This window comes from Acanthaster planci, linkage group LG02 (genome assembly GCF_054643075.1).
Source record: "Acanthaster planci isolate LZ-2023a linkage group LG02, COTS_SCS, whole genome shotgun sequence".
NCBI lineage: Eukaryota > Metazoa > Echinodermata > Asteroidea > Valvatida > Acanthasteridae > Acanthaster > Acanthaster planci.
Genome location: NC_141778.1, coordinates 7,332,694 through 7,357,023, shown reverse-complemented (window position 1 = coordinate 7,357,023; position 24,330 = coordinate 7,332,694). Strand labels below are relative to the sequence as shown.

The following is a 24,330-nucleotide window of genomic DNA, read 5'->3' as shown; positions in this document are numbered from 1 at the left end:
AGTACATAAACCTGGCATGTGACATGATCAAGTAAGGAACAGTTTGCCTGTGGCACAAGGCTACAATGTTTGACCCCCTGGTGTGAAATATCACACACAGCCAAATGCAAGTGCAAGCAGTCGTCAAGTTGATGGTGTGTACATTGGTAACATTAGACATGCACATTATGCAGACACGTATAATATGCACACACTCCAGGGCCTGCCTGCAACTTAGGCAACAGTAATGTTCCCCCAACTGCCGCTGTAAGTGCAAAGACTGGTCACAGGTTATAGCCCTCGTACTGATGTCTCCATTTCTTGGCACAGGATATGCGCCATAGCAAACGCCCTTCTGGGAAACTGCATCGCATTATTCCATTATTCAGATGGTAAAACTCACCAGAAACTTCATCAGTCAAGTTTGACACATCAAAGATATGGTGAATATTGCACAATTGACATGTCTTCTCCGCTGACAAAAGCAATATGCCAGAGCGCCTCCCTGATAAATGACTTGTTAAAGAAAATTATTCCGCAATCACCGTGGGCCAAAAAACCACCTGCCTGCTCTGTAGAGGTGTCATTCGCCCCAAGCAAGAAGACATTTGACATACCTTACTGGTACACCTTAGCTACATGTAGCGGTAAATGTATGAGCAGCGCATCAGCACATTCATCACCAGCAATGCTTTCAATGCTGATGTTTTTCACAACAGAGAGAAGGAGAGAGGAAAACAAAAACCTGACTATCTCCTCTAACCAGCTGTTCTCGTGCTGTAGCTCAATCCATCTATCACCGGTACCAGTGAACTACATTGCCACTTTTGGACGAGAGAATATCTCTAAGTTAAATCATCCGATCAGCGCACAGCACTTGGCCCAGTGCATGACAACACTCATCAGCAGCCACCACCACCACAGTTGTGCGCAATCCCTTCTCTTGTGCTGTAGACTAGTGAATGGAACCACCTGTATGCACTGGCAGTCTGCCCCTCATCAAGTATGGTCATTCCCTATAATCAGGACTCCAACTGGTGGTATCAATTCAAACAGTGAAGCCCCCCAAGCACCAGCACCACAATGACCAAAAGGATTAACTGGGCTTTGCATGCCAACATGATGTGCATGTACATGTACTTGCTTTATTCTTGGCTGCAGCTGGTTTGCCAGCCACTGGTTGCACTGTTTGATTTTCGGGGATGAGTGACTCTGGATACTGAAGACCGAATGTCAAACATCTTCAGCAGAATGCTACAGTTGGATATTCATGGTGGGGTCTGGTAATTGCTTGGTTGGAGACCAGGCACTGTGGCTGGAATGTTAAGTTTCTGACTGGCCATTTTTCCCAAACATTGGCACTGCATCAAGCTTTGGCTGAAAAATGATTCTGGGGCCTGTTAATATGAGTGCATGTGAACTGTAATGATTTCCTATTATAAAAAACCTAAGACAGATTAACTACCAGTAGAGGGTGGTTACATGTATGTCACATACCGGTACATGTATAGATCTCCCACCAGTGAGATGCCCTTATGCCCTATTCTGGGCAAAATGATTTTTATTTGCATGCTGACATGATGTGCTTTTTTACTGTATTTGTCATCCACCGCGGTGATTATGTTTATCTCTTCTAATGATTTTTATTATCATTTTTTTTAATTCTGCTCATTTATTCACTTAGTTTTCTACATTATTAAAGCTGCATACAATTACTAAAGTAAAACACACAATATGAAATGAATGTGCCTTTATTGCACTTGCGTTTTCTCAAGCACAACATTTAAAATGAAGTTGGAACTGCTTGTTAATTTAACCCTTTGACCCACTCTCTGCACACACGTACGGTAATTAAGAAAATAAAGTCACTGCCTTATGCAAATATTGTCTTCCATTAAGAACAAATATTGCACATGTATGTGCGTTAAACATTGAACATGTGCTGGACATGTACTTTACAAACAGACATGCACAATATGTACACATGACCATAAACAAATAACAAGATTGACACAAGAAGCACATCAAACCAAAGAGCCCTGTGTGAATTTTTGAATAGCTGGCTGTTAATATTTCAGAGAGACAGACAATGAGTGTGTCCAGATCAAGAGAAGAAGTCATTAAATAGACATGGACAGAACGGACCAGGCTGCTCAAGGATGGACAGACAACAAGGCATGCAGTAGTCAAGACAACACCAATGATAAGGACCAACGGGGAGAAGGAGGGGCCTTGGAGTGGAGAGGTACATGTACATCTGCAGCACTGCTTCTAGAGAGAGTGAGGCAGCTGGGAGGGAAGGGGGTTAGGATAGGAATTGAGAGATTGGTTATTTATGAATCATCCAATGTACCAGTACATACAGTTCCATCATAGTTCAATGTGTGCAATGCACTTCAATCATTAGGGTACAACTTACAACTTGTACTGTACATGTACAGTATGTACTAGTGTCATACACATGGGGGATGCAATACCTACATGTACATGTAAAGAACATGTATATGTACAGGTACATGCACATATACCTGCACATGAAAAGCATGTGTTTACATACATGTATGTACATGTACTTGTCAATACATGATTAAAAATGCACTTTAGTAGGCCTACATGTGCATGCACTGGTACATGACGTATACCGGTATGTACAGGTACAAATACCAGTACTTTCCATAACAGTGGTTGAATTCTTACAAATCTACAGGAACATTTTTGTAAGAAAGCACAGATTCCTTCCTCTGTGACAGAACCAAGCCCACAATGAAGCTATGTTGACTGAGTACTTTACATGTAAATACTTGTAAGTAGGAACATGAGTGTTTGGAGAGCTTAACAAGGGTATTTGTACATACGGTAGTACAGAGGAATTCAGACTCTGAAAACTCTTGGAGTATTTTTAGCATACACTTACACAGCAACATTGAGCCTTTCTTCCAAACACTCGTCCACTAATAATCAAGAACTAGAATACTTGAACAAAATATTGACAGTTCTGTTTGCTGACCAGTGTGTAATTTCTCGTGCACCATCTGTCATTTCGTTACTTATGATGGGCACAGATGACTCCACAACAGCTCTACTGTACTCTCAAAACGTACATGCTGAAAGGGAGTTACCAGTAGGACTATCAAGGCTGAGGCCACTGCAGGACCCTGAAGAATTTTTCATTTTCCAATCGCCAAGTTATTCAACAAAAAGATCACTTATTACAGGCTTTATATGCGTACCTACTAATTAAATTAAACTGACCATTTTCCAACACGAACAAAAATGTACACATTGGTGTAACAATGACAAGTGTTTAATTCAACATTCAACAACTTTACGAATAACTTGACGTTGAGTTTTCTCTCTTTTCTCTGAAGGGCTGTATACCCTATCTCAATTGGCAGCTACCAACAAGTTGTTGACATCTGTGCTGGAACATTTCTTGGCACAGGCCAAGAATAAAATCTCAGACAATTAGCTCCCCCTATGTTCCACAACAGGTACACCACAGATGCAGCACAAAGGGGAGAAAAACAGCCCAGGAGCCCAAAAGAGACTGGTGTGTACATGTGAAAGGTGCGGATAATGTGCTTTATTTCCCTAGTACTTCAATGGGGCTCGACTGGTGCCCATCCACAATTAATAGATTGCGGGCACAAAAGCAGGAACACTGTTTGTCAGTTTTGGCTTCTAAGCTGGGGGGCTTAGGTAAGGCTTCCCTCAAAGAGTCTTCTTTTGCCCCGGAGGCAGCCGGAGAGATGAGCTGTCTGGGTCGCAATTGTCAAAGAAGGAATGTCTACTCCAATGCGTAAACATTTTGTACAAGAGATGCCTAAATACAGAAGGAAAACCTTCAGTGTTCCCACAAAAGTGCAGCCCCAAAAAAAGATATTCCAAATTTGGACTAATGAGCATATATATTGCAGAAACTTCCTCCATTCTGAAGTTGCGATTCAGCTGAATTGACAGCATTGTTTTTAGCAGGTTTGGGAGCAGGGAAGTTTGAATAAAAAAGTGGTGACACTTGAAAATCATTCATTACTGCACCACTTACCATAGCTACAGTACATGTACTAAAATTTCAAGGTTATTTCTAAACCCTTAAGTGTACTGCTTTATCTCTAATCGAAAGAGACCTGAATCCTCCAATTTCAATGTAATTTTCCACAAAGCCTGTAGGGGTGGGTTTCTCCCTCTGGCTTTGAACATACTGTACCTGATGCTGCCCTTGCGCTCCAGTCTTATTCAGCCAGATCTCCAACTTCAAGCCTGAGACATTGGGCTCTTCAACCTGGATCAGTTGGGCGGTGGTGGGTGCTAGTACCATGCGCCGGCGCTCCTTTCCGTTCCGCGGTCGCTCCATGCCCGACTGGTAAAATCGTCCCATAGCACACCAGCGCAGTTTCTGGGGGAGTAGCTTGCGGAGTTTGGAATCGAAAGGATCCAGAATTGAACTTGAATCCAAACTTTAATTTTGACCTTAGGAAAGTCTGTTTCCAAAGCTGGGTTTCTTGCAAAAAAGCTGTTCAGCGTAGGCAAACAAACCAAGCTGCTGGATCTCTTAAATCATTAGAGGAAGCACTCACAATTATATTTCCTCCGTAACCAAAGAGAAATTTCTAGAGGAGAGGGCACTTGAGATCTTCTCACAGACCAACCATCCAAGAAATTTTCACACCTCCACTGAAGGATAATTCTTGCAAATACCGATTCGAGTTTTCACTCGCCAGGCACGCACAGCAACCAGTACTCTTCCTCATTCAGTGAGCCACCAGTTCCTCTGCTTAGCAAAACTACAGATCTGTCAAAATTACTCCCACAGTGCATGTACTTGTGGGACTGTGCGACAAAAACTTCCAATGGAGATCTGCCACAAGCGATGACAAGGTCCTGGAAGAAGTTGAAAGGGTTCCTTAGAATTGATGAGCCGTAACCCACGAGGAGACCTCTGAAATTCCCTTTCCCCATCAAGCTTCTCCCTGCTACCTCCTCTCCAGTGTTTGTCTAAGCAGACTAATGATTTCCCATCGGCGACAAAAATGCCCCTGGTAACCAGGGCCTCCCGTTCCCGCCCAAAGCTGCCTCATTTGCCCATCTTTAGCTCTCATTGTGCTAGTTGTACAGAAACTATGGACAAAACAAATTTGCATGCAGCAGTCACACCCACAAACCAGCAGCATCCCGCTACCGAGGTAACCAGCTCCATAAGTTATTTACAAGGGTGCGCCAAGTCCCCATTACAGGATGCTCAACTTTACATACAATCATAAATTAATAAAAAAGGAGATTAAATGTACAGGTACTGGTAGGCCATGCCAAGCCTTTGTTAAGTACCAGTACAGTAGCAGTGTATAGTAGACATTATGTGCCGATCGAGACTGTACGTAATACATGTAGATAGAAAAGACTAGCATCATTAATAACTTAATATTGGGGATTTGTACTTTCCACACAGCTTCCTATTAAGTCTGCTACAATGAGCATAGATAGTCTGGTTTCAAAAATCTAAAATGTACATAGTACACATGCACCCCTGCATTACTATCCCAGTAGGTGCACTGTACATGTAGCTGTGTGCTCAAGAAATAAATTAATAAAAACGTCTGATTATTTGCATACATGAAGGACAGGCTGCCCATAAGGCAATGAAATAACGGTGACTGTGAGGTTCAAACCTTCCCCAAAGGTTAACCACATTAACTCTCCTCGATGCTTCAAAACCACTAGTAGGAAGGTTAACAGGATTATGCAGAATTGAGATACAATGCATTACTGCACCACTGCTACATCTACTGTACTTGTATATTTGTACTATACATGTTCTGGTACATGTACATGTGCAGTATCTGTACATGAGTGTAATGTGGAACATGGATACATATCATCCATTGAAAAAAGTGTAAAAAATGTGCAAATAAGTACTTCCGGTAAAATGGCAGTGTTTTCCGAAGCTTCCAGCTGGTTCCTTGTGAAAATGGCTATAAACTAATATACATGTAGCTCACAACACAAGTACCCATAGATAAATTTCCACCAACATGTTGTTACATTCTTCTCAATAACTTTGCAGTTTAAAACCCACTGGGTGTTTAAATGCTAGCTCACTACAGATTAAAAGGGAACTCTAATCAATTATATCATGCATAAGTAATAGCTGTCATTAAACTTTCACCATTTGCCATGGCAGTCCAGACTCTGCAACTTAAATATTCATGGTTGCCTTGTTCCAATCACAAAAGCTCCTCCTGAAAAGCTAATCAAATATTCATGGCCTGCCCAGGAAGCAACAGGGGTCTCTAGCTGAGTGGGCATCCAAGTAGGACCGGTGCCTCATTTGCATGTTAAAGTTTTTGTCCAATCACTGAGCTTCTCCTTTTGCAAGGGGGAAGCATATTTATGACATCAATTTTTCTCAGCGTCAAAACAAACATGCACTGCAGAAAAGACATTAGTCTCTCATTGGAAAACTGTGTTGATCCACAAACATGTACAATATACTGTACATGTATGCAATGCTGTTTCGGTGTTTGTTGAAGGAATCTTGATACAGTTCAAATCATCCTTTGTCATATCATATACACATGTGCACAGTGTACAGCACATTTCAGATATAAAAGGTGTCTTGAATGTAACTGTGCAAAGGAAAAGGAACTGCATTAAATTGTTGTTTTTCCCCCTCCTCTGTGAGGTACAACTGAAAGATGTCTAGACATGTACCGATGCATGTACATGTATGTATACACAATAAATTCAATTACAGTACACCTGATGTGGGAACAGTGTGAATTCTACAGCCATTGCCATAGCAACGTTTGGCTGGCATTTTAAATGGCGTCAGACTCTCTGAGTCAAAGGGCAGACACTATGCTACTAGGCAACCCGGGAAGGGCAGAGGGCCACAGTCGCCCAAGGCGTTAAATGACTGTTTGAGAACTTGTCAGGGAGAGGTATCATGTTACTCCGAGAGCTAATATTGCCCGCAAGAAATAAAGAGGCCAGACAATAGCACAGAGCTATCCCAATTACAAATTGGGAAGAAGGGCTGAATAGACTGACTGTTGACCAAAAGATCAAATGGTGTTGTGTCAATAACAACTGTTAGGTTGCAATCACTGGGGGGTGTTGAAGTGAGGGCACACAGCAAAGACCTGGTAATTGTGGATCATACTACCGATATGTATGGTAAATGCCAGGTGCTGTCAATATAGCAAGATGGGAAACAGGTTGTCTGAATGGTTTTTCTGACAGAGTAACTGAATTACATTTGCAAACTTCAGCAGGTCATCATAAGGGCATAAATTTGTGCTCTGTGCAAAGCAAAGTTTTTTCTGAAAAGAAAACCTGTTTCCTCCCACACAGCTTGTTTTCAATTCCTGCAAGACTTACATGGAAGAATTTGGAAAAATCCATAACTTCCTGCAATTTATAGAAACGGTTTATTTACTCCCCCTCCACATGTCATAAAGTTGCTTCCAAAAGTCACGACTCCATTGGGGCCACTGGGCAAACAGAAGCAGATTTATGTTGGGTTGTTTTCCAATTCAACTTTGTCAATTCTGTGGTAATCCCTTAGCTAAGCTGAGGTGCATAGCAAATCCTGTTATTTACAACTGTGGATCACAAAGTAGTTGTTTTGGCTGGGGGCAGGGTTTATTTTACATGAGAAAACTGAATAGTGACTAACTTGTGATGGGGCCGACATGCAGAAAATGTGATGGTTGAGTGTTTAACTGGTACAAAGGGAGGTACACTGTATACATGTACATGTATGAGAAGTTTGGTGACTGGCCTCCTGTCATGTACTGAAAAACTCATTTGCCAGAGAAAAAAAATGAAACAGCAAATATCCAAAAATTCTGGCAAATCTTGGTGCTTGAAATTTAGTTCTCTCTCTGAAATGACATTACACTTTGCAAATGGGCAAATTTGCATTTTAAACCAAAAAAGGCACAGAAATGCACTTAAAATGGCAAAGTGAAAATGCAAAATAAGGTTAAACAGGAGATAAAGTTGGAATGAAAACTTGAGAAAACACTGCACAGCCCAGTCACACATGTCCATATTTACCCACAGGTTACAATAAATTTTTTCTTTGTCCACCCCGAGCGGGAACAAGCGAGGACGTGTTTTTACAAGGCAACGACAACCCTTTGACAGGAACTCACTCCATGCATACACAGGCAGTTTTGGTGTGTTTCGCTTGAAACGCTCTAAGCACGCGTGACCAGTTTCTCTTGGAATGGATAGTCTTTGTGTGTGAGCCAGATGATGCACATACGAACCCAGATGAAAACTTCTTACCTTCCCGTCACATCTTTGCCAGTGAGGGTGCACTAGACTCGGGGCATACCGGTACAAGTCTGACTGAATTGAGTAGACCTATGCAGCATTTCTGAGGTATCAGGGCAACACAGAACATACAACCCAAAATTTAATAAAATCATCATACCTTGCCAGATGCTTGCTGGTGAACAGGTTTGATTAGAGGCAGCATGGTGCCTTGGTGCTCCCTCCTCTCCACCACAGGCCTGCAAGATAGGGTAACAGACAGCTGAATTCAAGAGAGTCATCCTCGCAAATAATGCTGAGAAGTGATAATATAATATCTACTGGATGGGAAAAACAGCTTAGACTGGTAGTTAAGTTCAATTCACAGTATGGAAGAAAGCGGGTAGGTACATGTAGTTGAGTTTTTCACCAAGTCCTTCTATTTTAATGCTAAAACATAAAACCTGCATTTGTTAGATTTCAGCAAGAGAAATTGGAATGTGACTGGACGGATGTTGTTAACGGGTAGGAATCCCAACAATTTGGCAAAGGTACTGGGTACCAGTGCTTATTGAAATTTCCAAGTACATGTATGAATATTTGCAAAGGAATTCAGACCTTAGTGTAAATCCTTTTGTAAATACTTGGTCACTTCAGGTCCTTCACCCTGTGCAAATAACTTGGAAAGTGTATCTTGCACAATCTGTACACGTACGTACATGTATGCACCAAGTGTTTACATGTACATGTACATCCCTCCTGGCCTACATGTAGCAATACAGCACTCGGACAATAATCTCTTTAATATACAGGTGTTCAATTCCTACCGAACCATTTCTGTCTTCCAGCTTAATTTGCCACTTTGAATTTCAGGGAATTTACCACAGCCTGGCCATAAAACAATTTGTAGAAACAGGCCTGGAAGGACTAGCCCCACTTTTAACTCTTTGAGCTTTTTGGTAATTTCTGATAAAATGTCTGATGCAAGCACAATAACAGAGAAGAAAATAGGAAATCAAATGCACAAGTAGTACACTGTACATGTACATGTACATGTATGCCTCAAATCTATATACATGTACCAACACCTTGGCCAAGATTCAGAGCTACTACAACAACATTTCTTGACAGATTAATATATTGAACAAAAATGAGCAGGGCGAGGGCACCACAGTCTTGAGTATTAAAACAAACCAGGCACAGCCCATTGGTTGGTAACCTGTCATTTGCCCAGCATACAATGTACATGCTCTGTGTTAGCACATTTCTGTGCATACATGTATAGGCCTACTGGTATAAATGTAGTTGCTGTATAAGACTGGCTCCAGGCTTCGCTTGTCTTTCGTGTGTTCGAATGCAATGTACAGGTACATGTACCATAATCTGGCCTGTGTAAAGCATTTCAGTGATACCAGTATCTCAATTTCAAAGGAACAAAGTACCATCACAGAATAAACATGTGCAACCTCCCCCCCCCCCAGGATTTCTTTAAACACCTTGTAATGTATACAGGTGTGTGGTACTGGTATTTAAAAAGAAGGATGTGATGAGCAGCAAACATTGCAACATGCAATCTCTATGGTAGAATCCTGTCGACATCGGTGCAACACTTCAACCACATACATGTAGGCTGCTGGCACATGTACATGTACATGAACCGGTAGGTGTCATGTTTACATACAGACACATATACATGTATGTGCACGTTATGTACACATACCAGTAACTCCTGGTACAGTGTGTAATCTTTCTGTGGCTGTCAATCACTGGTGTATATCATTTGTAGTGGGATGAAGGCTCAACCCGGTTCCAAGCAGGACCAGGACAAGTTTATCCCGGCATAAATGTAGCAAGGGACAGTACTGATAAAAATCTCAGCCTAGCAACACATCAAAACCATGCAAAGTGGCTGCATGTTCCCTTGAAGTGGCCGCTGATGAGAGATCAATGACTTGCATTCAGGAAGAGGTTAAACGGGCCAGACTTTGGAGGGCCAGGAAACACTGTCCATGGAGTGCTGACATGTAAAACCTGAAGGGGGTCTGGGCGCATCCCCGATGGCATTCTGCCATTGCCAGGTGATTACTGATCACCTTGCCTTTTCATGCTTGAAGGATTGTCCTCGATAAAACCTGTAACCAAGACACTGCTCAACAGGTGTGCCCCATGCTTTCAGAGGGAATTATGAGTGGAAATTGGACAAGGTGATAAACACTGTTTAAAGTTTAAAGATTAGGAAAGTCTGATTCCAAAAGTCTAGAATTTCCTAACCTTTTTTCCAGTCAGGTACTGTATATATAATACAGGGCTTGATCTCCTTTGTGCTCCAATCCGTCGGTCAAATATGGAGTTTGGGATTGATTTTATGCAATAAGGACAAAATTACATGCAAAAGCATTCATGAAGCAGTCTCATGCGATGAATACATTGTCATGGAACATGCTTCTCCATAAAGCAAGACTTTTCTGCCAACATTCCATACTCAACAAAGTTTGTAGATTCTACTCTTCAACTTTCTCTCCTACCAGAAGTCAGGTACCAAGATGGGTTACATGTATCCCTGCTCTTCTCTGTGCCAACCGTGAAACAGAGAAAAGAGACTCTTCATGGCATACTGAGTGGGAAAGGAGTAACAATGTATACGATTTGATGAGCATGCTGAAAAGTCTTTCCCTCACAACACTCATGTTTAAAGCACAAGGTAAACAGTGTCCAAATCCAATTTCGGAGAATCTCAAATGACAGCCTCGTATGAGACTTCAATCTGTGTTTCAACATTCGACTATGCCTACGTGTACTGACATCACTGTCGTCAACCTCTCTCTCGATCCCCTCCCCCAAGCAAGCAGACAATTAAACACTGATTGATACTGTACCTTTGATTATCTGTCAGGGGAGATTTCCTCCTGGTGGTCATCAAAATTCCTCTATCCACAGACACATGATACCAAAGTCAAGAATGGGTTTGTCGCCTTTATTGATCTTCTAATAAAAACATCCACTGAGTGTGTCTTGATATGAGTCCATTGCGCTGTCACAGCAATTACAGAATTCCAGTGTCACCAGCCTCACAGTACGTACACCTGTGAAGTGTCGAGAACTCTGGCACACATTCATTATCCAAGACCAGACGTGTTATTACTCTTCCATAACTGATTGTTGACGCTCCAATGGAACAAACGATTCAAGGAACCGGTACATACTCCGTACATGTTCCACATCACTCGGTACAAATCGGAATCCTCTCCAAAAATGAAAAACAGTGACAGAGAGAGAAGAAAACAAAACACCCGCTTTTGCAGCAAACTACTCAATCTCAACAAGGGCTCCCAGTCTGCACGTACACCTTCCCCTAGATACAGATCTGCTGCACCAAATCAGTGGAAAATAGGTCACATGTACCAACCACTGGCATCACTCGGTTTCTGGCTCTGGTGAATTACAAAAGGCACTGAGCCCACTTCTCTCCTTCCACTTTGTTGTCGCTCACCAAGGGCTGGTGGCCAACTACCCCCTACAAGGCTCCCATTCAATGGTTTCCAGCTACACACCGTAAAATTTACAAAGTTGGGGCTTCCAGTGCTGGTTAATGGTCCAACAATTTCTATGCAACTCTGCTTCAGCATAATAGCCTCCATTATCCACGCCTCAGTCACTAAGAAATTGGAATGTCATTGCACTGTAATCACTTTTTATGAAGGGCTACGGACAAAAGCTTGTGAAATGGATTATTATGAAGTGCTGGATGTTTTCCCACCCAGAATGTGATCTTTGTTGACTTAATGTTTGTAGAACTTACCATAAGGTTGTCTAAATGTAAAGCGTCATGCTTTGATAACATACATGTATCTGTCACTCCAGTCCTAAAAACTGTAGAACTTCAGTGATGTTAAGATCGACCAGCAATACTAGGATAGTATGGCCTATTGAATTGTATGGTTGCCTAAACACTGAGGAACCTATATATTTCCAACCACAAATACACAAGCTATTCACTTAGTGGTGAAATCACAGCCCCTTATTCACCAGGATATATCATATGTTGGGATTTCGGATTATTAATTTTTTTCCGGTTCTGAGTATTTTTTCTGTCCTCTTTAAGTACCGGCAGTACTGCTGTGAAATCAGTCTCAGTGAAAAATGGGTATTTTGAATTGCACCAAAGATTCAAGCAAACCTGGAAAATGCACCATACCGGTACGATGAAATCAAACTAAGTGACTTCAGAAAACAAGACCAGGGCTGAATTTCACAGCCCTGTGAAAGAAATTTACGGTATGTCCTTGTTTATGTGCTACAAAGAAAATTGATGAATACCCAAGGCTAGCAATGCATGACAGTTTGCTTGCCTGTTTTTGCTACGTAAACACTTTTTCCGTGCTTAGCAACTGTTTGTGCTTTAGACACATTGGAGTACGAGTTCAATTAAATTAGTCCCACTATCTGAAATCATAGGGTTTTTACTTTATGTGATGTGATCAAACAAATTGAGTTGTTTTTTGACCTAGGCCAGTTGGTTGAATAAATTTCATTCCTTTGAAAGGTTTACTATGTCAACATCATGAAAATGCCTACATGTACCTTGAAACCACCCTTGGATCAACAGTAGTGCAGGTTGAAACATGAAGAGATTTGATTTTGGACATTTTATTCAGAGATGTTTCTTCAAATTTATAAACAATTTCAAAGGACTAATTTTGCTTGATCACATCACATACATGTATGCTAAGCAAAAACAAACAAATACAAAAATAATCCCTGAAAATGAGGAGTCTTTTTCAAAAACAAAACAAAACAAAAAAATGAACACAAATTTAAGTAACCAGTGACGACCCCAGGGATATCCAACCACTTTACAAAGACCATTTCAGATAGTTACCATAATTGTACCTGTACATGTACATATGCATGCTTCTGAGCTTAGCAACATTTTGTGCTCTGCATTTAACTTAGAGTCACTCCAAACATTTTCTCCAAACGAGAGAAAATGTACATTTGCAATATACACTGTACCTTTGTTCGTCAAAATGGCAGGGGAATGCTAAAATAAAGAGAAAGCTTTGACCACTTCTTACCAAAAGCTAGCAAACAAGCACAAACAGAGAGCTCATCAGATAGTAGTGTTGACACAAGGAATGGAAACATTGAGAACAGGCTCATGTACTAGTACATGTACCAATGTCAGGTACAACATTGTAGCCTTCCTACCACACTAGAATTGCACCAATACTGGTACATGTACAAGTGTCCATAAAAACTACAACCTACCTCCCTTCTCCCCAACTGAATCGAATTACTCCACCCTGGCTTCTGTGTTGGGAATTACCAAGGGATAATCTGGATTTAGGACCAAAGATAGGCCTACTTTCCAAATCTCCTTTCATCACAGCCCCTCCTAGCTGTGCAGTGCCAAGCTTGAGAAGGCTACTGAATACAAAGTAAGGCAGACTCCTCGACTCAAGATTTGTTGAAGTTGGTGATTTGTACCAATGTGGTTAATTTCAAGCTGCAGAGCCTTTGGAGAAAGGATTACCGCAACTCTTCAGGGAGAAAAATCCTGATGCCAAACGATTATTGAAACTGCTGAATAGCATGATTCAAGAAGATTTAGATTAAAATTCTAAATATAAATGCAGGCATTCAACACCAAAAGCAGAAATGGAGTTCCTTAAGCCAACATATCACAGAAGTGTGGCAGCTTGGCTGGACTGTGAAAAGTAACAAAATATTCAGGTGCAAGGCTTTTAATGTATATTTTATGCATTTGACGGGTCAACAGACGGACGTGCAACAATGGACTTACAGGACAGTTCCCCTGGACAGTCCTGTAATTCCAGTAGAGTAGCATCTAGACCGCTGTGAAACATCCACTCCCACTTGTCAGCCAAGAACCAGTGACTTCTGATGGATTTATGATGATGAGGTGACAGGTTACTTTTAACTTCAGTCCTGAGATCACAAGAGGGTCATGACGCACAAAAACTGACTTGAGTAAAGTTTGTTGTTTAAAGCCCTAGGGGTGCTGCAAGTGGTGTAGACAAAGCTCTGGTCATAAATAAACGACTGATGAAACATTCTTTGAAACCATTTTTCAGTTTCAATGGAGCGCTATAAATGACTGCACACAAAAATGTATCAATTTATTGCCCCATAAAAAAGGGCTGGTGAAATAAAACTCAATTTTTAAATCTACAGTTAGCATTTTTTTTTAGATACTTACCGGTAGATTGATATTATTTCTACTATCTCTGACCCCAGCAAAATTCTGATATGTCTATTTACTTTCTGATAGACCTACGGGTTACTGGGAGACGCCAAAATGGCACCAATACCGGTATTTGGGTGGCACAATTCAACTTTTGGATAGAATGGAAAAGTAGCAGATGGCTCGCACTGAATTGGACGGATTTGGATGACTAGTTTTTAGAGCAGAGGATCAGCAACTGATAATATATGAAGTCAAAAGAAAACTTTTGTTACAAAGGAACTCTTACTGGGAAAAAAGGCATAACAAGCACAAGGACCAACAGTTACATGTACATGTACATGTATGGGGGCAAGTATGCAATTCATAATGATTTCTTTAAACGAACTAACACAAACGTTATAAACATTGTGCAAAATTACCTCAATGCTAGTGAGTGGTACGGCTTCGTCTGAAGCACCATTTCTTCCTCATCCGTTCTTGCATAATTTCAAAATAAAGTAATGCTTATATAAGATACGCAATATCTGCGTATCTATTCCACTAGTGCATCCATGAATGGTATACAAAAAGGCGTGAAAACATTCAAGTAGAAATCCCTGACTCGATATATACATGTATCTGGCAAAAAGATAAAATGAAGCATTCAGCTTGTGAATTGAAGAAAGTTTCTCTTGAAGCTTACAAAAATTAAGATTTTATTCGATTTTTTTTGTCCAAATCAATCACTCATTTTGGTACTAGTAATTAGTAGAACCTGTGTTTGGTCCCCTTTTGTTCCAACTTTATTTTTGGTCCGAGTGGAGTGGCGCCTGGGTCTGTTCTACGACAGACTCATGATGACATACATGTACGCGACATGTTTTTATGAGAGGGTTATCCTCCTAAACCATCCAACAACTTACAGTGATAAAATTTACATGTACGGTAGTTGTATACAGGGGCAGTATGTACATGTAGGGACAGCAAATACAGGAATACTGCAACTGTGGACTGTATCAGGACATGAATGGAAACCAAACAAAGGTCAATTAAGTTACAACTGTACTTTGGTTATGTAACAGCAGTTAGTGGGATCACTATTGATTCACAAGAGTAATAGTATCTTTTAGCACTGACGAGTTCATTGGTCTTGCAATAAAAGCCAACCTCATTGAACAGTTTTCCACGAATAATGTCTGCCTCATAGTGATCAATAGCTTGCCAATGGCCTTTGTCACTCTTGAAAAACTAGTGTATTGTTCATGCCCAGAGAAGGAACAAAAAATCAGTAGGAGATGGACATTAAGAGACCAATTCATTCATCCTGAACACACACCACAACACTCTTTTAGAACTTTGGACTACGCAGCCCAACCCACTATTCGGCATTTTTAAGAATATTCAATGTCCCTAAGCTGGATGGAGATTAAAATATGGGATCCTACACTCATGTAGCTAAAAACAGCTCAAGAGCTGCATAAATACAAGTTTTTTTTATAAAATATACAATGTACAAGGATATGTACATGTAAGGTTATGTGCGGCTTGAGATTTGACCACTCACAAAGAAACCACAGCCAAACAGACATTAATAATCCCCTACAATTCACATTGTCATGTATTACATCATGAAGGAACAACATTAACAATTCCAACTAACAGTGACACTTGAATTGAGATGCCTGTAATAACATAATGACAAATGCTCATTTAAAAAAGTAAACAAAGTAAAAAAATTTCAAAAAAAGGTGAGGCCAGAGCCAGAAATTTCCTTTTTTGATGAACAGTGTTCTTGCAATAAGCTGAGACTCAGGACACTTTGCTATCGCTGATATACATGTACATACATGTACACACATGTGCTGTGCATGCACCTTTTCAGTTATGAGATCAATATAACACTGATGGCTTTTCTTTCTCTTTTGTTGTGACAACATGACAAGTAAACTCATGCAGAGTATATCGACCGACATCCAGCCTTCTTAAAGCTATATACTCTGCACACCTGACAGACTTACATGTACACGAACAAACGGAACACTAATAATCAATAAAATGGCACACTTTTCTGAACAAATAATTTTGTTATAGTGTTTAGGTACTATATATGTACATGCATGTACAGTATAGTGTACATCAACAAGTAAGGTTCCCTGATGTAATATGCAGCATGCAGTGAACAAATTTTTTTGAGAATCCTGAAAATGAAAATAAAGTGTGAAGATTGCATGACTGATGTGTAAAATTCAGCACGTTTGCATGATTGTATACCATCTTCATGTGCAGTGCATTAACATGATACGGGATATCTACCGGGGTACATGTACATCAAAAAGCATCAATATCCTGAGGCCTTGGGTTGACAATGACTGTATCAAATTGCAATGATGCAAGTGTAAAATTTCCATTACAAGAGATGCTGACGGGTGTGATTTGGGAGATGACACTTTTATGATGGACTATACAATGTACATTGTACATGTACATGTATGTGTGTGCCATCAAAGGTGAGGTGCGGTTCAAGATGCATCCTGGAGGGGGCGAGACCCCACATCACAGCAGTCAACAGAGAATATGATATTGCTGTGGTAAGCTTAAAGATAAAAGTTGGGAATTTCTCTGCAAGAAATGAGTGAGCCTCCCTACTACACATCACATTCAGATGTAGCAGAGAATAACAATATAAATGTACTAGGTTGCACCACCTGTTGAACCTTTGTGAAGTAAACAATGGACATCCAAGGCATCAGTCAAAAGATAAACCTGTTTCCCGGTACATGTACATGTACTAGTAGACCAGTCAAAACCAATTCAATCAAAGCATAGCATCCAAGGCAAGATATGCATACCGGTACATACATGTACAGTGCACATGCACTGGTACTGGAGTACATCTGCAAAACAGTCATGCCTGCCACATGAATGGATGATGTTCCCCCAGATACATGTATGTATAAGACACTTCTAAATGAATACTCATGGCACAACATCCATACTGTACATGTAGAATGTACACAGGCTCAAGCTGTACACGCACATCAATACACACTGTTTTCAGGGTAAACATGGGGCTCACACATGTACTGCCAATAATCAGCCATCAATATTTCTTAACTGAAGTACGCCTCACCTCTTGTCCCCGTGGTGATACCTGTTATTCATAATACCATGGCAACACAGGCCGCACAATGCAGAACTTACTGGACAGATTCATCTCCCACGCTTGGACTGGAAATTACCTTGAAAAAGAAGCATGAAAGAAATGTACGGTGAATGCCAAGTAAAGAAATCAACATGTGAAGAGTGTTACATACATGTACATGTACATCCATGCATGTACCGGGTACGAGTACCGGAACATGATGTTACAGTGTGTGAATGGTTCCTTTATGTGTACATTGTAAGTACACATAGGCATTCACCACATTCAAGGGACAAGTTCTTTTGTTAGGGAAATTTGAACCAAGTTGTGGGGACTCAGAAATGTCCCCAGAACATTTTCAGTCCCCATAAAAGAGGTGAAACATCAAGTGTATGTCCCCACAACTACAGTGCAGGACTAGACATTTATATATCCTTTGCTGGCCTAGATCTTCAGTACTGAAACACATTCAGCTTGGTGCTCTCTCTTTCAATCTCAGACACAATGAAATGTACATGTATACGGCGACTGAAATAAGGAAACAGAGATGGGGAAACGGATCCCTTTTGGAATGATTATTGATGTTCTTTACACTTGAAAAGTTGGATAGTCTTGTAACTTAGTGTAGGGAACGGTTGACATGCTCATCTTAAAGGTACCATCTACCTACCAGTATACACTGTGCATGTACTGTACATGTACATTTATGTACATGTACATGTACATGTATAATGTACATGTGCTACAAATAAGTGTAACAATGAAGGTGACACACATATTCCAATAATTGTTTTTTTACTCAACTCTTTGAGCTGGACATACCAGTGTAAGACAGAAATAAGAGACAAACTGGAAATTAATACGCAAACTACACACAGCTGTGTGACAGGTGCAAAGCATTTAAGGCCACTTGAACCACCTACCACTGTACATGTAACCTTACAAAAGTAAATGTGTGAACCCACACAAAACTTTGATTTTATGTAAAATTCAAATTCCAAAGATCATAAACTTGCAGGATGATGCATGGATTGTTTGATGATGGCACCTTTAGTTTGCTCTGAAGGTAACCCAAAACAAACATAATTAAAAAGTGATGTGCAGTTCTTTGCACTTAAGGATCCCAGCAGTCTGAAAACACAGGCAGTTTTCATAGGTTGCATCAAATGAAAATTATCTTAGAAACTTACAAATCAGAATTAAACAATGATTTATGTACAGTGTGTGAAGTCTGAAATTGACATTTTGCAGTTTGTTTAAAAAACGGAGTGTTCAAACTATGAAGCACAGTTTCTAATCTCAACATTATTTATGGATTCATGTGAAATTACATCCAAAACCCTGCAAAGGTTAAAAAACATGATTTTTCACTGTGCTACACCTGTAATAACTAATTAAAGGGAAACCATGGATATGTCCAAATCATAATGAAGCCAAATACCCTGGTATCCCCCCCTGGTACATACTTACATGTACCGGTAGTCTTTCCTCAGCATATGTATTACAGTACTTTTCTGAATGCTGGGTTTAATGTCATACACAAAGAATTAAAAAATTACATGGACATGTGACATACATTTATTAAGTTTACAATCCTGTAAAGTACCAGTAATTTTAGGCAAAATAAAACATAACACTAAACCAAAATATAGATGGACCTCCATCAGCATGTCCGCAAAAAGTGATTAAGTAATAGGCCTGTACTGATGATGTTATACAAGCATGTCTTTGGAGCTTCCAATCCATCATCCTCACCTTGCTCTTATAGGAAACCCCCAAAGCACACGACGCATGTACATGTATGATGTATTACGTGTACTCGTACAAGTGTGATGTCATCAACACACACGTATAGTGTAGCCTACATGTATTTAAATTGCCCAGTTTTCAAAAAGACATGTGTATGTACATGTACCATTGGCAATGTGTTATGGAATAATTTAATTTTGGCACAAATATTATGGCAAAGAAGTACCATACTACATGTATGTACCTACACACACACACACACCTGTAAATACCATTCTATACGTGTTCTTGAAGTACAAGTACATGTACCTAATGGTGCGTGTTACTTGTCAGCATCCCCATATCCCATATATTGCAACATTCTGCAAATAGTATGGGGAGGGAGGTGAGATAGAGGGCTAAGGAGGCTGGGAAGGGGAAATGGACACTAAGAAAGAGCAAGGGAGCCATAGAAGTCATCCTTGGCCCCTAAGCCCTGCAACAAAATCCCTCATTACATGTATTTGTTTTTCAGTGTCATCATGTTTTTGTTGTTCATTATTTTGTAAACATTTTGACTGTTTTGCAATGTGGACACTGACAAGTTAGATTTCCTTACATGCACACGTATTTGAACTGCTGGAAGTACAGCATAATTCAAACATTTTAATACAACAGTATCTATCTATCTTACATTTGTAGAGTAATACACATGGACTACCACACAATTCTGTGCCTCCAGCTCTGCTAGTCATTCTTCATTATTGGGTGTGATTCTCACTCATCATAAACAACGTCTCAGTGAATCACAAAAGACACACCGTCATGAAATTGCCTATAAATGCTTGGCGCTTCACAAATGAAGGGTGCTAAACACTGACAAGGTAATAATTCTGGTATGGCGCCGGCTGACATGAAAGCTGTTTGTTAAACCATTCAAAAATATTTGCGTCCGCATAAAAAAACGACAAGATCAACAAACATCGCACACAGTTCAGACACGCAAGGGTACGGGATTTTACAATTTCGCAAGTCAAAGTCTGCGACTTTCCCAAATGATGAGTCCCAGTTCCATTGTCTGAATTAGTCCAAATGCCACTTGACAGTGGTGGGGTTTGAACCCCCCGTGTCACAGAAGTTAACAGAGGTCAGGCCCCACTAGCCCGCCATTGTTTGTGGATGCTTACCATGCCGGGACTGTTCAAACACAGACGACGGCCCTAACACTGATAAATTAGCCCAAGTTATGGCTTTTGGAACATTTGTCAACTGCAATGCCGCATTTATCTTTCTAATTGTTGGCCTGTTCAGTGTTGCCTCACAACAGGCGCACTTACCGAATAATATTTATCACATGATGAGTGCATTTGTAGGAATTCACTAGATTATCAAGGCATCAAAAAAGGGGAAAAAAGGGAAAAGAAAAAAAAAGGGTAACAGAAAGATAAATCAAAATAGCAGGTATCCCCCTAACAAATTTACAAAAAAAACCCCAAAACATGCTATAACTTTGTGTGTGTTTGTTTACAATCATAAATTTTATTTACTCTAGGGCATCAATTGCCCACTATACCCTATTTCATTACCATCCAAACAAGTCCTGAATCTTTTTCATTGTGGTATTATTGAATCATGAGAATTTCCCGAGAGTTTTTCAAATAACTAAAGATGTTCCGTAGTCTCCGTTCCACATTATTTAGTAAACATATATTTGTGATGACAGACCATTAATGTTGTTACAAAATACCAGACCAGTTGCATCAAAACACACACAGAGGGTGAAATACATGTAACTGTGTGATTTCTGTCATTCTCCATTCTTTATTTATTCCAACAAAACTGGAGACCCAGAGCCATTTTCCAATACCAACTCATCTGACCTTGACAAGTAATCACTCAACAAGCTGATAATGTCCTAAATTTCACCCAATGCAAGTCACAGGTACTGTACTACATTCTTTCCCTATAAAACTCTCATAATCTACATCTCACATCCCCATCAGTCACCACACGGAGGCCAGTTTCACACTATATACATGTATGGTGGAGTTCTGCTTAGAATATTCAAAGCACAACAAAGACTGGAGCCAAAAGACATTTACCAGCAGAAATGCTCTGCAATACAATGTCATATGACTGGTTATCTGCTCAGAAATTGAGCAATATTTTGGCTACCTGCCTCCATAAACGTGATGAAACTTGACCCTGATGTAGCTATTACATTCACTGCACCGTGACGGTTGAAATATTCAGACAGAAATGTTCCTTACTCGTACTTCAAAGCAGCAACTGTGCCCAACCATGCCAAAGCATTACAAAGTTTATTCAGTTTTGTGCCAAATTACTGAGCATCAATAAAACAGGATGAATTTAACTAAACGATATCATGGACTGACTACATAGCTGCCGTAACTCATTCATTTAATTTCGTTTGTAACTTTCCTTTTAAAATTCACTCTGGATCTCGATCATGCTAGATTCTAGCCCAGACCAAATACGGGCTTCACAGTGCAGAAAGGAAATCCACTCAGGCTGGCTAAAATGCGGTCAACTTTTTACAAGCACAAAGTACAGAGACAAGGTTAAAGTTGTGGATTTTATTAATATAAAAAAAGTACAATATGTCCGTCAAAAACCTGCAATTTCAAATCACACATAGAATGGAAAATTAGACGAGTGAAATACATGTATAGTGCAGAAGTTCATCGAAATCTATCCACAAATGCAGCACATACATGTACATGTGCATACTGTACGGTAGATCTCCTTTTTTTCTTCAGAGACGTTATAATCTACTGATATACATGTATCATGGATATGATGACACAACCAGGAAGATATGCCCGTGCTGAATGAACACTGACCCACAAAATAAGGTTCTGTACATTCTTAAAATCCTAGTTAACTGCAAACTTATCAAGTAGATTTTTATATGGGCATGTATTCCATTTAGTAATTGGTTTTAATGTAGCCAGCGGAGGTTAAACTGATATCGAAATGAAATTGAAAAACTTAGGCTAAGGCCCAGTATTACAAGCCTATCAACCAGAAAAATTAGAAAATCATTCATGTAATAATTATCAACACCCTCAGCAAATGTTGCATCTGATCAGAAAGATTTTACTTTAATACCCCAACCAGAAATGCTAAGGAATACCAGGGCTCGCGAAATTTTTAAATATTTGCCCTTCGGGCAGGGTAGTCTATAATCTGGTTGCCCGAACCTCATTTTCAGTTGCCCGACAAGGAAGTTTTAGCCACATGTGGTCTCCAAGCTTTCAGTAATTACAGTCATTTTCCTAGTTCCCGATCGCTTTAAATGAATAGGCCTAGGCCTACCCACCTTTTTGCTATTGCTCTTCAGCATTACACGCTAAGACGACTTCTTTTTTGAAAGGTAAAATACAAGTCTTGCAGTACAAATTTTACTCCCAGAAAATTTCCAGAAAAGGAATTCTGGCTAAATGTCCAATTCGGGCTTCGACGTTTGTTGACGGTTGGGTGCTTGCAGGTGCTTACCCGTTGGGCTGGCAGCCTGGAACATTTGGTTGCCCGACAAAAAATTTTGGTTGTCCTGTGACATCAGACTACCGATTCTGCAAGCCCTGAATACCAACTTCATTGAAAATAACTATCCAGTTGTGTTCAGAATAATATAAATGCTTGGCACAATCTGTCATTTCCAGATTTATTTCCGTGAAACTGGTGAAAAATTAAGCAGAAAGTAGGCCTACCCGTGAACACTTTGAGTCACAATGGCCTAAATGGGGCCTCCAGTCAAGACAGTGCCAAGAACATCAAACAGAAAATTGGAACTTTTTTCCCCTGTACAGGATGAAAAGTTTCCTACTGAATTGAAGGTTGTGCCAAGCATTTATATAATTCTGATAAAGTTATATGCCCTAAATAAATTTATATAGCCTAAACTGGATATTTATTTTCGAAGATTTTGCTCTTCCAACCTGATTTGGTCAGTTGGTAGGGGTATTAAACTTTAGTAAAGTAAAATACTTCCTCAGCGGAATTCGTGTCCCGCAACCAAGAAAAAGACGAGAGAAGTGAATAGAAAGTCCTCGCTCTTTATACGTATCGGTCTGCTTACCAACTCGGTGTAATGACTGTGCTGCACTCTGCGCTGGAGTTCAACAAGCCGGCGCGGCCGCCCCAGCGAGCGGCCGGCATGCAGCCAGCCAGCCGCTAATGCACACAATGTACCGGTAGCAACTGAGTGCTACGCGTACGGTATGCGAGCACGTATTTTTGCTAATACAGTTTTGTTAGAAATGGAGCAGTTTTAAGCCAAAGACCCTCAAGATACTTATCTGTAAACTAGAAAGAATTCTAACCAAGCAAGGTTTGTACATTTAATTCAAGCAAAAACACAACATTTCATGCTCACCTCCGGCCGCGTCCTGATGTTACCAGCTCCTTGATGAGCTGCTTGTCTAGTCTACATGTACTCTCTGAATGTTGTGCGCGTGCGCAGATTCTGGTGAACTTGCTGAAAATATAAATATTCAGATGTCTTGAACATTTTTTTGACCAATCATGGCTCGTTTCGCAAAAAGTTTTTTTTAAGAGAAAACAAGTATGACATTACGAAGTACTAAACAACTTTATTATAAACCAACGAAATACGTGAAACTATCAAGTTTTCCCAAATCCGTATCATGGGGTCGCGATGATTTTCCCAGGGCAAGTGGCAGACTAGAAAACCATAAACACCTTTATAGCATTATCCTGAAAAGGGGGCATTTTTCTTGCATTTCCACAGTTTTCTATTTATTGCTCCAAGTTGTTTAACGGAAAGGAAAAATGCCCCTTTGGAATTCCTTCCGCAACGCCCAAGATTGTATCGATCTGGTCCCGCTAGTTAGTTATGATCATCTGGCTCTTTTCATGCTTTTTTGCGAGTGGTTGAGGATAACTGGTTCCCACCCAACAAGATACCTTAAGTAACATTCAAGGGATAGGGAACCAGTCTTTGGAAAGGTGCCGCGGGCCACACTACTCAGTTATGATCACTATGGCAACC

General features: G+C 40.3%; 1 protein-coding gene across 6 annotated transcripts in view; it reads right to left on the bottom strand.

The window, feature by feature from the left end:
- LOC110979591 (dual specificity tyrosine-phosphorylation-regulated kinase 4-like) overlaps window positions 1–23,796 on the bottom strand; it is a 44,618-nt gene extending 20,822 nt beyond the window's left edge. The window contains exons 1-3 of one of the 6 annotated variants that reach the window (XM_022235546.2): window positions 23,695–23,796; window positions 17,556–17,664; window positions 8,420–8,498 (exon numbers count right to left, since the gene is read on the bottom strand). In XM_022235546.2, coding sequence (XP_022091238.1) covers window positions 8,420–8,498; window positions 17,556–17,587 — 111 coding nt within the window. In that variant the 5' untranslated portion in view covers window positions 17,588–17,664; window positions 23,695–23,796. Of the gene's footprint in view, window positions 1–4,186; window positions 4,971–8,419; window positions 8,499–11,114; window positions 11,663–13,506; window positions 13,867–14,041; window positions 14,188–17,555; window positions 17,665–23,694 lie in introns of those variants that run through there. The other 5 variants (XM_087132105.1, XM_087132090.1, XM_022235545.2 and 2 more) reach the window with 5 other exon arrangements.
- Window positions 23,797–24,330: the final 534 nt, after the last annotated feature.